This window comes from Phoenix dactylifera, chromosome 10, assembly GCF_009389715.1.
Source record: "Phoenix dactylifera cultivar Barhee BC4 chromosome 10, palm_55x_up_171113_PBpolish2nd_filt_p, whole genome shotgun sequence".
Lineage (NCBI taxonomy): Eukaryota > Viridiplantae > Streptophyta > Magnoliopsida > Arecales > Arecaceae > Phoenix > Phoenix dactylifera.
In genome coordinates, this window is record NC_052401.1 from 3,732,710 (window position 1) to 3,748,876 (window position 16,167).

A 16,167-nucleotide genomic window follows, 5' to 3' on the forward strand; every position below is an offset into this window, starting at 1 on the left:
TTTTTTAAAAAAAAATATTTTGGTGAGAAAACAATTTTCTCATGAATCAAACGGGTACTTTAGATTTATAACAAGGCATCTCAATCAACAAGTCATACATCTATTAACACACAGACATAATACCACGGATTTCCCCACAATCCTGTTTCAAATATTGATCAAGCTACTGTAACTCGGGCCAGATTTCCTAGGGTTGAACAATGTCCAAATTGATGATATAACAAAGGGCACCATCGATCCACATCTGGCTAAAATACAATTGGATGCAAAAATCAACAAGAAGAGAAGCTTGGTGCAAGCAACAAAACACTTCTTACCTGCAACACCCTATAGGGCATAAATCAATTCCTTGGGGCGTTAATTACAAGACCAGAAAGGTGAAAAACAGCCAAAGCCCCTCTCTAGCCATCAAACTAAGCAAGCAAATAGAACATTCCCCCTACCTAAAACAAAGCTATCATAGATTACATGAAACCAGAACCGAATCAGTACAAACTACAGAACAGCAAAAGCAGACTCATCACAGCTAGTTATTATCTCTACCTATGTTAATTCATATTCCCGTAAAATTTTTAAGAGTCTGAATGCAAGTTCAGATGTTAAGCAGTACAAGTTGTATGGTTTCTTTAGATCACATCTCAAATGTTAGAAAAACTAAAAGATTTCCCTCATCATCCTTAAGATAAGTATCCCTTTCTCTAAGAGCTGCTGGATGAAGCCTCAAAGCTGCTGGGAGTATACTTTTCCATCAACTTGGTGAGGGCAGCATCAAATTCCTTTTCCAGCTCCACTTCCTCTGCAATATACTTCCGCCTAAGCTCAACCTTCTTCTCCTCATGCGAACGAATAAGCTTTTCTCTCTCTGCCTCAAATTCTTTGACTTCCTTCACCTGGCTATCGATAAACCTTGCTATTTCTTCCTTCCTGTTTTTTAGGGGAAACAAAACAGTTCCCCAACAAGAAAAAATAGTAAGCAAAAAGCATAAAACCAGGTGCAGGGATTCTTCCTTCCTGTTTTTTAGGGGAAACAAAACAGTTCCCCAACAAGAAAAAATAGTAAGCAAAAAGCATAAAACCAGGTGCAGGGACCAACTCCACAATGGAGACAAGTGCACCATCACGCTCATGACGACCAGGTCAATGCAGGTTCTGGGCATCAAGGATCCAGCCATACCCAAATTGGGTATAAATCCATATGGTCCACTCATGCTCAATGAAACTAGAGTGCATCTAATATATTATACAACTACCCAGAATTAAAACTAGAGAAACACATGCTCCTTTTCTTACATAATCACGATAACTGCCCTCTAAAGGATAGAAAATGTGCCATATAGCAAATGGTCAAGTAGCATAACATCACAAATTTAAAATATTTATCTAAATATTTTTTTTCTGATAGATAAAGAAATGTAGCAATGAATATCGAAGACTATTTAGCATCTAGCATTTATCAACAGTATCCATACAAGGAATTACCTAAGTCTGCGATCTTCAGAGGTTCCAGAATCAACAACAGATTGTTTAGCCTTAGTACGTTCCTCTTGTAACAATTTCTCAAACGTGCTCTCTTTCTCCTCTATAGCATTGTGAACTTTGTCCATCTGCTCCTTGAAAAATTGCTCTAGGTAATCCATCTAATAGACAATAATTAAAAAAAAAAAAGACAAACAGAATTAATCAGCACTTAAACACTAAATTGGTTGGTAAGGAGAAACAAAGTACATAGATCACTTTTTTGTGCACCAAGACAATTAGTGTTCAAAAAGTAATAACCAACCAGACTTCTATAGAGCACCAGGCATTGGCATTGACAATTATTTCTAAATACAAATAATAGTTCATAAAAATTTAAAAGAACAACAGGGTCAAACACAGAAATCAGAGGAGATATCCAAACTAGGACAATCTCTTTAATAATGCGAAAATACTACAGATTGTTCAGCACTACTCTCAATAGACCAGCTTACCTCTACTTTATTCTCTTCATGTTGGATCTTGGTTCTAAGCCTCACAATCCTGTTTTCTTCCCTGGACTCACGCAGTTTCTGGCTCATCACCCCACATGTCTCTTCAAGAGTCTTTGACCACTGCTCCTGTTTAACGACCTTGTTCTTCAGCCAGATTAACTGCTGATTATCTTCACTCATTTGCTTCATGGGGATTACAACCATTTCTTGATACGACCTCGTATCATATTTCAGCCGGGATTTGCCTAGGAGTTTTCATAGATATCAAAACTGGCAAACCTTTTGATTCTCCATAATAAATTAAAAGATAACATGCACACGTGTACAATATACCGAAACCATGAACAGAATCAGAATATATACCAAGCTGTGGAAACTAATCCAACCATGGAAACTCACCGAATTCATGAGTAACAAATTATCAGGAAGCACCTCAGACTTTTATCGCTTACATTCAGAACATTCAGGTGTATAGGCACATATGCCACACAAGGGACTACTAAATATCGATTTGATCAAATTAATGGAGAATGATCAACTAAGAACAAAGGAAAAGTAGGCAAGCTCGTAACATGGGAGACCAACAGTGTGATCAAGTACAATGGAATAAGCATACACCATTTCACAAGATATTGATGACCATATCGACTGAAGGCACCATAACAATCAAGTGAAGAGAAAGGCATTTAGATTTCCTTTTTAACTGTTATTAGTTATACCACAAGGTTATTTCCTTTCATAACAATTAAATCTACTTTTCACACAAAATCATATCACGCTACATTGTAGAAAGATGTAAATGGAAGAACCTAATAACACGTGCAATAACTAAAGCTTGTATTGAACAAGATGATGCACACGTGTGACTCATATTAGGGTATCTGGGGACTGTGGCCAAATGAAAATCAAGCCAAAAGGATAAAAAAAACAACACTATTTGAGATACAATCCAAGTTGATCAATCTAATCTAACACAAACTAAAAAAATTATTATCAGTTTGCAGATTTAGGGTGATTAAAGGATGGTGTCTAAAGGCTTGTTCGATGTCTAAAAGTTCTCATGTGCCAATTCATAATAAAATCTGAATATAGAGAAATAAAAGGTTCAGAGTTAGAGAAGATAAAGATGAAAAAGCTTGTGCAAGGAAAAGAAAACAACAATCTTTTTTGCCACATTTTTGTAGACAACATCTGTTACTGCAATTCATTCTACACAAAGAAACTCTGTTCCAGAACTAAACAAAAGTTTTCACCTCATACAGCTCTGCCTTCTGTGCAGTACCAAGGGTAATAACATATCGGATCAAAATTTAACCTTGAAATCTCACCTGACCTCATATTAGTCTAAAGACAACCCACTTCATCAAAAGATAAGATCCACCCAAAAGGCACCCAATTTTAAGAAAGGGGAGGAGGCCCTTCTGATTCACTTCAAGACACGGCCAAAAAAGAGAGAGATAAAAAGAAAAGAGAAATTTTTTTGGGGTGGGGGATTCAAATTAATCCTCTCCGTGAACTCTCTCTACGTGTGCATAAAACAAAAATAAGCACACCCCCATTTGGGCCCCTCTCATGCTCCAAATTGTGATAGCCGATGCTCCTAACTATGTAATCACCAATGTGCTAATGGCACTGCTCAATCATCATAACAGAAGTTGTATGATTGACAAAGCTAAAACTAGGTGTTGCATAGGCCAGGTCAGTTCTTGTTGTGTTTGAGGCAAGGATACTCCGCCATAATGGCCATCCTGAACCCAACCTGTTTCTAAATAGGTTAAACAGTCAAACCCTAAACTATTTACCATACAGGTCAGGTGACATGACCCAGCTCCAGATGCTTAACCTGCTCAAAAAACAGGCCATTGTCAACCCAATAACCCAATAAGGCTGCCTGAATAAAATCAATCAAACCCAAAGGCAATGTAACGATGGCAGCATCACCAGCATATTCATCCAAGTAAGAGAACACCATCATACACATCTCCAGTAAGGGAACAGGAGGCAGCAGAAGTGGAAGCAGGGACAAGGGTAAGGATCCAGAAGATATGCTACCAACAGAAGGGGCAGCCCTTGAAATTTTTATCTGCTGAATCAGGCATAAGGGGAGGCTATATAGACATATATGTATGTATGTGTGTGTGTGTGTTTAGGTTCATGTTTTGTCATATTACTTCGTTCACAAAAAAGCTATACATGGGTTTGAGACATTGTGTTGATCCAGCACAACTAATAAATGAGCCGTTTCAGATCAACTAACTCTCCAAACCTGAAACGAACCTACTTGATATATATGTTAGTCAGACCAGTATGTTTAGAACCTGAATCAAGATTATACCTGACCTGAACCTGCTAAATTGGTGTCATATTTGCAAGCCAGGTCAAGGATGTCACTAGCAACTACTACCCCATAATGATGTCACCAAGGCACTGAACAGGCCATGATGCACTTCCGAAAGAAAGAGAACATCTTTGTTCTAGAGAGAAGCATATAAAAACAGCTGCAACCTACACGAATGCATTTGTTATACTACTTTTATCAAAGTAAATAAGGTTTAGAGAACTACAGGTGGTAAGAACCATACTTATAGTGGAGGGGGACAACACATAAAAATGTTTTAGTTAAACAGGGAAAATGGAGATAATGAGTGTAGTGCACACAAACAGACCTCTCTCCTGAAAAAATAAACAAATAAACAAACAAAAGCTGAAAGCTGCTAGCCAAAGCTATCCTACAAGGATAGACAACCTAGAACCTTCAAGTCTCTTCTCCTTTAGTCAACAAAATGAACATTTACTACTCACCTACAAGTTGCATAATCAAAAGATAGTCAAAACTACCAGGATTAGAGAATATAGGTTAATTTCAACAAATTACAAAAAACTAGAAATAAGCTTATAAGAATAACGAACAGCTAGGAAGAGTATTACTAAAAAGCTTAGATTCTGTTTATTATACTCCATTCTGTTGAGCAGCTATCGATATTCAGGCTAAGACCACATTTCTTTTAAGTTCTTAGTAATGGCATAAACTGATTATAATAAATTTATTATAGGACGAGATCTAAACCTTTCTAGTGAAAGGAAAGTTCATACATGCATACACATGCAAGTGTGTGTGTGTATGAAAAGGCCTCAATCAAAATGTTGGACAAACGATACCCAAATATGATCACTCACTAAAGAAGATATAAGTTGATATTTCCATTGAAATTAAAAAATGGTTTTCCTAGTGCTTGAGACTCCCCCATTCCCCTCCCCACCCCCCTTCTTGCAAGGTTTGAGGGCCAGATATTTGCAGCCTTGTGGCCTGCATGCGGAGAGATTGTTTCTGTATTTTGAAAACCCCTGACACCCAAGCAACCTTACTGTTGCACCAAGGCCCATCCTCTAATACTTCCATGGATCTTAGAGCTGAAAAATGAAGATAAAGTGCTAGATAACCAGTGTGTGGATGTGTTTTTCCTTTTTTTGCACAGAAACTAGAAAAGTTAAAAGAATAATTCCCCAAGGCTGCCAACATTGTTGCATTAACTAGCCATTCCTCCCTCCTTTAGTATAATAGAGTATTCAATGATTCCACCACCATGTCATAAATCAGGGGCATGAGAAATGTATGGAAAAAAGGTATAAAAGAAAGGATTTAATTTTATTCCGACCACTAAGAAAGTAGTCCTAGACAGCTTTTACATCTTCGAGTAGATTTCAGACATTTCTAGCATAAAGACAAATGTTGGGACACACATAAATAGTGCACCTTGCATGTACCATGCACACCTGGACATGTGACACGCTACAATCTGTTCTGAAAATGATTGTAGTTTCTATATGAACTCGCATCTAATTTTCATAAGATAAGCACGCCTCAGGTCCGTATGACATGTTACAACCCAGATAATGGATCTAAATGAAGAAAAATACCTTGAGAATGCTGGTTGAATGTTTCCATGTCTTCTTTGCTTGCCAAGTAACCATATAACTGGCGTTTACCACCTGGATAAAACAGTACCCGACGACGTTCCCAAGCCTCCCTGTCAGTTCCTTGCTCTGCAAAATGCTTGTGAAGACGTTCGGCCTCCAAGTAGCCCATTGCAGTACCTTCAAAAATTAAAACACTCATCCCACGATGCCCATGAGGACCATAGGAGTGACGTGCTTTTACTGCAGCATAACTGTTGAAATATTCAAGAAGCTCTTGGTTTCCCATGCCGATCCACTGCAGTTTATTAAATACAAAAATAGTGAACACAAATAGAAGATTAAGACATTAAAGAAATGAATGTAAAAGCAAATCATATGATCACATACAAGTTTGACTTAGAACTCTTAAGACCAAATTCCAGAACTAGCAATGAGTTGTCACGTGATGATAACATAATGAAGCGGAGAGGAAGTTAGGGGGCTTAGGTGACAACGTAAATGGTGTTTTATGATTCATTAAGACATAACAGGTGCAACTGCTCAGTATTTACTGTTAGTGGTTCCCTCCTCTTCCCTCAATCAGTTAAGCATTAAAGGTTCTACAATAGTGACACAAATGGCTACAGGCTCAATGATTCAATTTTTCAGTATAAAAAGTAACATTTTGTCCATCATACGGTCAAAGTGGGAATAATTAATGACATAAACAGGAAACAGATGATGCAATCCAAAAAAGGAATGATAATGATACCAAAATTAAAGACTCACAATCCATTACAGCTTGCTGTTCTCTCTTCTTTCTGTCAATTCACAGTAAATAATAAAAAAGTATAAATGTAGAATGAGAGTTAAGTATCACTGCAAAGCCATTTATCTACTCATCTTCATGAGGAAAAGTAACTCAGCTCATTTGCTCCTTCCAGAAAATCTAAACTCTACTAATCTGCATATATTTTTTACAGGTTTCTTTGGTGCATCTAGATCACATTTTTGCCAGCACTAGGGATTGATTCTTTAGGGCAAAACATGATTAAAAGTTTTCCCTAATACAATGCAACATCATCGAATAATTGAATAAATTAAAGCAGAAGATGATGATAAAAGCACTCCCACAATAACAAATTGGAAGAAGTTCCACTAGTAAGAGGGACCTTTATATACTTTACATTTTCTCAGGACTAGAGCAAAAGAACAAAAGCTAGAAGTTAAACGTTACTCATCACGGACTAACAATATCAACGCAGATTTAACTTAAAATCATTTTTCCTTCTAGTAAAAAGGGATTTTTGGCGAATGATGAGTAAAAACTAAGGACTCATTTCAAGCATGCAAAACTTAAAGATTTGTTTTGCAACATTAAACAATATATAAAATCTTAATTGCATGCATAATCCATATCGCAACTATTAGAGATTATTATTGGAAATCAGTTCCAGATATTTCCTTCATCAAGTGTAAATCAAAACAGAGGTGCCAACTTAAGCATGGTAAGATAGGTCTATTTTTGCAAAATCTCTAACATTAGGTTTCAATATTTTCACGAAGCATAGAATTAAGAATCTCGTCTTTGTTGTTGTTGGATCATTTTCATCTGAAGCAACTTACTCCATACTTCAAACCCAGGGTGCAACACCACTTATATTAAAAATGTCGAAATACTCTTGGAATTTATCTGAAACTTCAAAACTTAAAATCTAACGCGAAAGCCATAATTCTAACTTTCAATTTTTTTTAAAAAATAATTATAGTGACAGACCCTTACTTCTACATTTGATTTGCTATAACCTGAGGCCACCACATGCTCATGTTTAATTAGCTAAAGAAGCTAACATCAAAAGATTTGCAGTGTTTGTGATCGCAAACGCTGATATCTGATCTTCATTTGACTTATTATTATTCTGGTTCCCAGAATAAAGCCCATACAGAGCCCTTCTAATGCAACTTAATCATGTTCTATCACTTCTAGTCCTAGCAACTTGATAAAACTCAAGCAGACAACAACTTTAATTTCAAGTATATTTTTAACCATTAGCAACAAATTGAAAAACCTTCTCTAGAAAATATGTGGCTTGTGCAACAGATCCCAAACCTTAATGATGTCAAGGATTTTAAAACTAGTCAACAACAAGATGCTCGCTCCAACTTGTTCCTCCCTTAGAGCTTGCACTAACTGATCCAAAACTAATCCTTAATCACATTAGCATGCATCAAACACCAAAACTACAGGCATCTATACCTTTCAAATGAAACCCAACAAAAACCTCCACATCTAACTACCCTTCTTTGTACAACACATTCAAGTAATAACACTGACTGCTTTAAAAGTCTGTCAACCACTATTTTGACAAAAGGGACCAAAATGTTCTTCTTACATCACCTCAAGTTCAACTAAGTTGTTAACCCTCAACACATCAGAGAATTCGTAATTCCACTCACAGCTAGACAAATTTCATTGCAAAACACTAAATCATTCAAAGTGACTACCTATATATTCTGCCAATTCAGATATAACCAAAAAAGAAGTAGCTAAGGGCTCTAAAAAGAACTCATGTAGAGTCACTAGAATAATTGCATCCTAGTTATCTTTCCCATATATGTCAATAATTCTGCTAAATATACCCAAACTTTTTTGGTTCACCCCAACATTACCCCAATTTATGAGGTTAGGGATTGGATTCAACCAGATTCCCATCCACAAGGGATAGGGATAGGTGGGCGCTTAAAGATAGGCACGTCAGGCACTGTACTTTCAGCCAACGAGCTTAACTACTAGATGCTATTTCGACTAATTGGGTTAACTTTTACACCAACCAACCTAGATATTATAATTTATACCCAAACATGAAGAAAACAACCTTATAATTCAAGCTTCTTCATCATAATGCCAACTAACTTCAGGAGATGCATATTCAACCCTTGTCAATGACTATAGCTTCAAAGACTAGTTTCATAACAATCGGCAAACCTACAAGGATAAATTTTAGATATATAAGTTGGTATCAGTAAGTAAAAAAAAAAAAAAATCAATAAGTAGGAAATATAAAGTATCATTGAGTAAGTGCCTAGTGATGCAACACCAAATACTAAATATATGATGTCGTTAACTAGAAAAGGGGAAAAGAATTGAAGATACAAGGAGAAAGGAGGAGGAAGAATGCTGGCCATACACAACCACAAAACATAATGCTGAATCTAGGGAAATAGATAAAGGCATGATTACCAAGAAAATAGTAAATTTAGTAAGAATTCATAAGACTACCGCATTAATAGTATGAAAAACAAGAACTACGAGAAAGCAACTAAGCAAGAACTGAAGCATTAGGGTCATGCTGTGACATATGCTTACTAATAGCCAAAAAAAAAAAGAATGACAGAAAGAAAGAAAGAAAGAAAGGCTGGCTTACATATGTGGCCTGACAACAGTTACAACTGAAAAAATGGACATAATTTTTATCTATATAGCAGTATAAAACAGATTATGAGTAAAACATGGAGTAAAAAAAATGGGCCTTAACTTGGCTTATAGACAACCTCGATATTTGTACCAACAAACTTCAGATTACTAATGTAGGCAATAGCTTACCATTTTCAACAGTTCAATAAAGCATCAGCATTAATAAAATGGAAACAGCTATATTACTCCAAGCAGGTTAAAACACTAAAAAGAATGTTTGGACCTGCATTCCAAAAGATCGTAATTCCAAAAACATGCATAATTTAAAAAATAGATATTATCAAAAAATTTATAAGGACATCACAAGTTTATGTTTCATAAACGTCATGAACAGTACCATTATGACAGTTTCTAGGATCATCTATAACAACACAATAAAATTTTGCACAAACAACGAAGCAATGCAAAGCAGTACACAATGCAAGAATATATAAACATCATGAACAGTAGCATTGCAACAGTTTTTTAGAAACATTTCTAACAAGACAACAGAAGTTTGCCAAAGCATAGAAAAGCAGTAAACAAGCAATGCATGTGTGCAAACTGCACACATGCATGCACACATGTACACTTCTTTTTCTTAAAAAATGAAATGGATTTAAGTTTGTGCATCCAATGTAGATAAATGTTTGTACTTCAATTTTTTTTTAAAAAAAAATCTGCTTTGAATTCAGTTTGTGCACCCTAGATTTAAGCTCAAATGAACTTTTGCTAATTTAGAACTTGTAATAAGAAGAAGACAATGCAATGCTCCAGTAATCAGAAAAAACAGCACTCCACAAAAGATAGAATGATGAGAAAAAGATGAAATGAAGCAACTGTACCTTATCATTCTCATCTTTCTGAAGTAATGTATTCATAATAACAACCATTGGAGGCCAAACTATCAAATGATCAGTAGTTGTCTCCCGAAGACCCTTCCATTTGCCAAATGCTTCACCAGCAGGTACTACTGAGGTTCCCCTCCGATGAAGTTCTTCTTCCAAAAGTACAGCAAAATCTCTGTGAAGCTTAACCCTAGTGGCTCCTTTTGTCTTTGCATGAGTCATCAAAGGTTGTAAACCTTTGTACCACTCAATGGCACCTGGACCATTATGGCATGCCGGGCAGTGCCACTGTCTCGTTTGTTCATTTAATTCTTCGACTGACAGTTTATCCAACTCTTCAAAAAATCCCTTGAACCACCGATTCTTCTTTCGGGTCTCGTGGCTCTTTTGACTCTCATCAGAATCATAGTCATCACTAAAATCATCATCACTATCTTCCACTAACTCGTTTTCATCTGAACCATCATCAACTTGTGGGTGTTCAGTTCCTGTCTCAGAATTATACCTGCCAACAGTTCCATCCTGAGGAATTTCTTCTCTCTTGGGTTGCGAGCCAGATGAACCACCTCTTGCAGCCCATTGCCAACCATGTTGCAGTGGTGGAGGTATAACTGGGGGTGGTGCCATGTATTGGGACTCCCAAGCCTTATTTAATGGTTGTGGCTTTGAAATACCTCTGCCAACAGGCCTACGAGAGTCAGTGGTCTGGGCCCAATTATTTCCAGAAGTCCTTCCAGCTCCACCAATTGTACCCCATCCTTGTCTTGGTCCCCCCTCTGACCGACCCCAAGCTTTGGTAGCAGAATTCGAAGATCCCCATGATTTTGCAGCAGCACCTGCACTGGCACCACTTCGACTCCTAGTCTTCTTTGCATATACCTCCCATCCACCCTCTTGAGTATCCATGCTGATATCTGCCATGTCTCGGCTTAACTGATCAGCCTTTGGGCTGCCTGTGCCAATGGTAGACTCTTCAATGCCTTTCCCATTTGGTAATGGATTACCACCACCAGCAGCAGCAGCAGAAAATGTCTTTCCTCCCCCCTTTCTTGAATTCATTGTGTCAGAAAATGCAGGCACAGTCCTGCATCATTGTCTGTGGTAAGGTCCTAAACACGTTAAACAGCATTATTAGGATGCCAAACATGTTAAGAAATGTGATGGCAAAAGAAAAAAATGTCTTTCCACCCATTCAGAAGCCATAGTATGCTTCCAAACTTTAACATGGAATGCAGATAAAGCAAATTGATAAATGTAAAGACAGGCATTTGGACTCTTACCACACATTTGGGTTTGTAATAAATGATCACTTATGAGGAACACTTTGCGCAAGAAAAACAAATCAAGTTGGAGATCTAGCAGTCCTAGATAATAATTTTACCACTCTATCCAGCGCTAGATCAATAAGTAGAAGTTTGAAGCTCTGAAATGTCATCTTTATATAGCATAACCAAACACCATTTTATGCAATGAATATGCGGGCTAAAAATAAATCCACAGACATAACATCAGCATTAAACTTCATGATGAACTGTCACTAAACTAAAAAAGAAAGAAGAGAAAAAACTGGGAGTTGGCGCCTACATAACTCCTTCGTTCAAGAACAAAAGATACAGAGCAAACCAGCCAACATACTAACAAGTGCTAAGACCTGCATGTTGCAAATTCTTTCAAAAGAAAAAACAATCTGACCATCACCACTACATTTGAAATCTAGAGCTACTCAACCTGCAAAATTGTATTCACCAAACCTAATCAAAACTAGATAAAGAAAAGTACCATCAGAAAATAAAGCAAGGATAGTTCAGAATGTGAGAAGTTATATCTTAATTTAACTAACTCTCTTTATTGAGTTAACAGACAGGCAAACATATATGACAAACTTTATATTAGACATGTTAAAAAAATTAAAAATAAGTTTCAAAAATAGCATCTCTTTCTCCTCGCAGAGAAGCCAAAACCATAGAAACTGCCAAATTTAGCCTACCCCAAATTTCCAGATTTTGCCCTGTTAAAGACCATCAATGAACTACACAAAATGTTCTCAATTGAAAAGGAAAAAACAAATGAAAAGAAAAGAAACACAAAAAGACTCTTGAGTAAGCACATGATAGCATTATCGTATTCCATGCTATAAAAGCGCAGCTCATGAAAAAAGACTTTTAATCTTCATTCCCCGCATAACAAGAGAATGATACACACAACGATAAAGGAAATACAGCAGAACAATTTTTCCTAAATGTGCAGCAGAGGCATACCCAGAATAGAGAAAGTTGACCAGGAAAAAGTCAATAAATGACAACAAACATTCCATAACAGAGCCAAAATTAGCTCCAGAAAAAGCTAATAGAAACAAATAAAACTGCAGTATCGTGGCAAAATAGAAAATCTGCAGTACTCCGAATTCACAGCTGCACATTACAACACCTAAAACCTTGCTTTCTCTTTTCATCAAACAGCGAAAAAATCCGCAAAAAAACAATATCGAAATGGCATCAACTCCTTCATCAGAAGACACAGAAATCAATCATTTGTACTACCAGAAATTTGTTGCTCAGAAACCAGCGAAAATTAGAGAACTTATAGACCAAAAATGAATCGTCAGCGTCCATAAGCCAACCAAACTGTACTCATATCACTAACTTGATTGCTTATAAAATATGTTAAAAAAACAACTTATGACAAGAAAAAGATAAAAAATATGTTTAATTTCTTAAAAGAAATTAAACAAGCATCTCATTTGATATATACGGAGAGATAAAGAGAGATCACACAAGCCTGATCAGCAAGGCAGACGAAGCCACTAGTGGAAGCAAAGAAAACTCTAAACACAAAGGGGCAACGCTGGGCGGAGTCCAGATTAGCGTCACACGTTTGAAAACAAGAGGAATTCAGATTAAATAGTGCAAATAGCGGAGATATAAATCCATCGGAGATATAAATCCCCAGAAAAAAACAAAGAAAAATGAAAAATGAAATCCTACAGACAGAGATATAAATCCATCGGAGTAACCGAACCCCTGCTGTTGCTTAAAATCTTCTTGAAATAAATAAAAAGGCGAATATATGCAAGAAAAATCGATAAAAAAAATCCAACGACACCAAAGAACTCCTCACTTCCACTCACGCATAGAAATATTTCGCGGAAAGGAAATTCAATAAACTCCGATCAAAAATTCCAGCGATTTGAACAACACTCGAGCTACACAGGGCAGAAGTAAGCACCTCCGCCTCGATTTTAGCCGGAAAAAACTAGAAAACACGAGCTATCCGCCAGAAAAAAACGAAGCACGAGCAGCCGGAAACCCACGCGCCGGCAACAATTGTCGGAATGCCGACGAGTCTCGCTGAGAAAGAGTGATCGGTCGCTGGAAACCCCCTCGCCGGTAAGCGATGGAGCGGGTCGCCAGTGAGTGGTAGCTTCCACTTGGACGGAAAAAAAGAGAGAAGATAGAGTGAGAAAGGAAGGAATGGGCTAGTGGGGTAGAAATCCGGCGCCTTGTAAACGCGGTAGTCCGGACTCCGGACGATAAAAATTAAACGCGGTGTGTTCCAATGGATAAATCCGGACGGATCTCCGGTACACTGTTACCAGGTCTTCCGATTTCGCAAGTGCGTCCTCTCACCGAAATTACTTTATATTGTCCATCTCATCCGTCTAATCATGGGACACCTGTCAATTCTACGGCCCAGATTCTGTGAGTTTCCAATTTGGAAATTACGTGCATATCGTCATAAATATGGGTTACCTACAACAGATAATCATAAGAGTACGTAGTAAACTGTAAATTTGTGTGGATAATTTCAGATATTCATAATGAGATATATATATATATATATATATATATATATATATATATATATATATATATATATATATATATATATATATATATATATATATATATATATATTATTTTTATGTGTACTTTTATTTTTATAAATTATTTTTTTATATGTATATTCTTACAAATTTACTGTGCATGTGTATACCTTTATAAATTACTTTTTTTTCATGTCTTTATCTTATAAATTATCTTTTTTTTAATGTCTTTTCATATTGAGTCAAGAATATGCATACAAAAATAAAGGTATACATGTAATTTCAAGTGTATATATACAAAAAATTAGAAAAGGATATAGACATGAAAGTGCATCCAAGTGTATTTCATTATTTTAGAAGATTTTTTTTATTTTTTTAAGAGTACAAAAGGCAAAAACTATAAGTCATCGGAATAGAAAAAATGTTCTACTTTTGTATGGGTTTTTAATATAAATAAGCTTAACTTGTGTATAATAATTAGTGTTGCTGGAAATTGGACCCGGGGGCGATCTTCGGTCGAAGAGAGGGAGCGGCAAGTCCTCACAAGCGAGCGGCGATCCGTCGGCGGGCGGCGTCCTCCGTCCAGGTGTCTGCAGAAAAGCCGGTGGCCGGGTCTTCCGGCGCCGGCCCTCCGACGCTCAAGTCAGAAGGGGGGCAAATTATGTGGGAAGAAGAAGAACAGTGTTTGTAGAGTGCGGAGTCTCCAACCCCCCTCTGAGAAGCAAGGGCCCCCTTTTATAGGGGGGTTGGTTTACCTGAGATGTGATGGGGCGAGGTCATCGTACGGCTCGGCATGTTGCTCAGATTGGCGCACGATCAGGTGAATCATTGCATTGATGCCGGAGGTGAGATCGTCGTACGACCCGAGGTAGCACGCGATCGGGCGAATCATTGCATTGATGTCGGAGGTATGGCCGAGATCAGAGACTTATCGTCGTTGATTGGACTCTGCTGGGCTGACTTGCCGTGGAGAGTTGCGGGTCCGTAGATAACAGGAGCCACGCGCATTAATGGTGGAGTAAGCCGGAGATCCGCATTAATTATGGAGTAAGCCGGAGATCCGCATTAATTGTTGAGTAAACTGGAGGTTTGCAGGGGTCATGCGCAATAAATGCCGGGGCAGTGGCAGGACATGGCCCTCGGCCGGACCTCGGAGGGGTACGGCCGTAGTAGGTGGGTGATAAGAATAGACCTCGGGTGTCGGGAATTTTCCGGGTCGGAGGTTCTGAGGTCGGATGTTCCGAGGTTGGACGCCGACTTCGGCTGTCCAAGGTCGGCGGTTGTACAACTTCTTAGGAGTAATTATGTCACTGGGGGAAAAACCATATCCCCCAACACTACCCCCCGACTTCCGAGTTCGAGCGGCTTGCAGGCTCGGACGCGGGAAGTAGAGATTATCATCAAAGTTGGAGGGAATCACGCCCGCACCCTTACGCTTCTCGGAGCCTTTATGACGGAACCCGCGCCCTTTGGCGCTTCGAGGTCGCTTTATTCGGCGAGCTTATGATGGGGCTTATATCCTTACGTTTTCCGAAGCAGCTGTAACGGGGGTGGCGCCTTTTGGATCTCCGAGATTGCTTCGCGCGGCGAACCCATGATGAGGGTCCCCGGGCCCGACGAGGCGGCGCCTCGATCTCGTGGTCGAGGCCCCCCTCATCAATGAGTATGCGGTTTCGTGCTTCAAAATGAACACGCGGCGTGATCTGAGGTCGGACGTTTCCGATCTCGTATTAGCGGATCATTAATCTGGGGAGGTCGAGGCTACATCGGTGCTCCACGTGTCCCGGAGTCTTATTAAATGAGGGGAGCGGGGGCGACGTCCGCTCGTCTTTCAAGGTGATCTGATTCTGCGGACTCATGATGAGGCCGCGAGATCCGATGGGACAGCGTTTCGATTTTGTACCCGATTTATTGATCCGGAGTGAATGTGGTGCCTCGACTTCTGAGGTCGACACGCGGCACAATCCGGTCGGGGGATGGGAACCGATTCTGTCGATCTGGGCCGTCAGGGGGGTCTATATAAACCTCACGAGTCTGCTCTAAGAGTTCTATTTGGTTGCCTTGTATTTTTGCCGTCTTCTTCCTCGCTCCACCTTTCGACCAAATTTTGCCGACAGTGCCCGGAGCGATTTCCAGCGATGTCCCGTAGGTTCCCACCCTGTACTTGCTAGGGTT

At 38.6% G+C, this 16,167-nt stretch overlaps 1 protein-coding gene across 3 annotated transcripts; it reads right to left on the reverse strand.

Moving 5' to 3' along the window:
- Positions 1 to 293: 293 nt before the first annotated feature.
- Positions 294 to 13,646, reverse strand: LOC103711064 (protein SUPPRESSOR OF GENE SILENCING 3 homolog). Of its 3 annotated transcripts, none has more exons than XM_008797049.3 (6): positions 13,395 to 13,646; positions 10,167 to 11,253; positions 5,889 to 6,183; positions 1,971 to 2,215; positions 1,480 to 1,637; positions 294 to 924 (listed from the first exon to the last, which is right to left on the reverse strand). In XM_008797049.3, the coding sequence occupies exons 2-6, from the start codon at positions 11,226 to 11,228 to the stop codon at positions 699 to 701; spliced, it is 1,986 nt and encodes a 661-aa protein (XP_008795271.1). In that variant the 5' UTR covers positions 11,229 to 11,253; positions 13,395 to 13,646; the 3' UTR covers positions 294 to 698. The 3 variants fall into 3 exon arrangements, with proteins under 3 accessions (XP_008795271.1, XP_038986729.1, XP_008795270.1); XM_039130801.1 differs by having other exon boundaries at positions 10,167 to 11,265; XM_008797048.3 differs by having other exon boundaries at positions 10,167 to 11,278.
- Between the last annotated feature and the right edge of the window lie 2,521 nt (positions 13,647 to 16,167).

Excerpts from the sequence above, each read along its gene's own strand:
- LOC103711064 (XM_008797049.3), bottom strand. The coding sequence starts at position 11,228 with ATGAATTCAAGAAAGGGGGGAGGAAAGACATTTTCTGCTGCTGCTGCT. Across the intron at positions 2,216-5,888 it reads ATTCAACCAGCATTCTCAAG|GCAAATCCCGGCTGAAATAT; the intron begins GTATTTTTCTTC and ends GAAAACTCCTAG. Across the intron at positions 1,638-1,970 it reads ATGAAGAGAATAAAGTAGAG|ATGGATTACCTAGAGCAATT; the intron begins GTAAGCTGGTCT and ends ATTGTCTATTAG.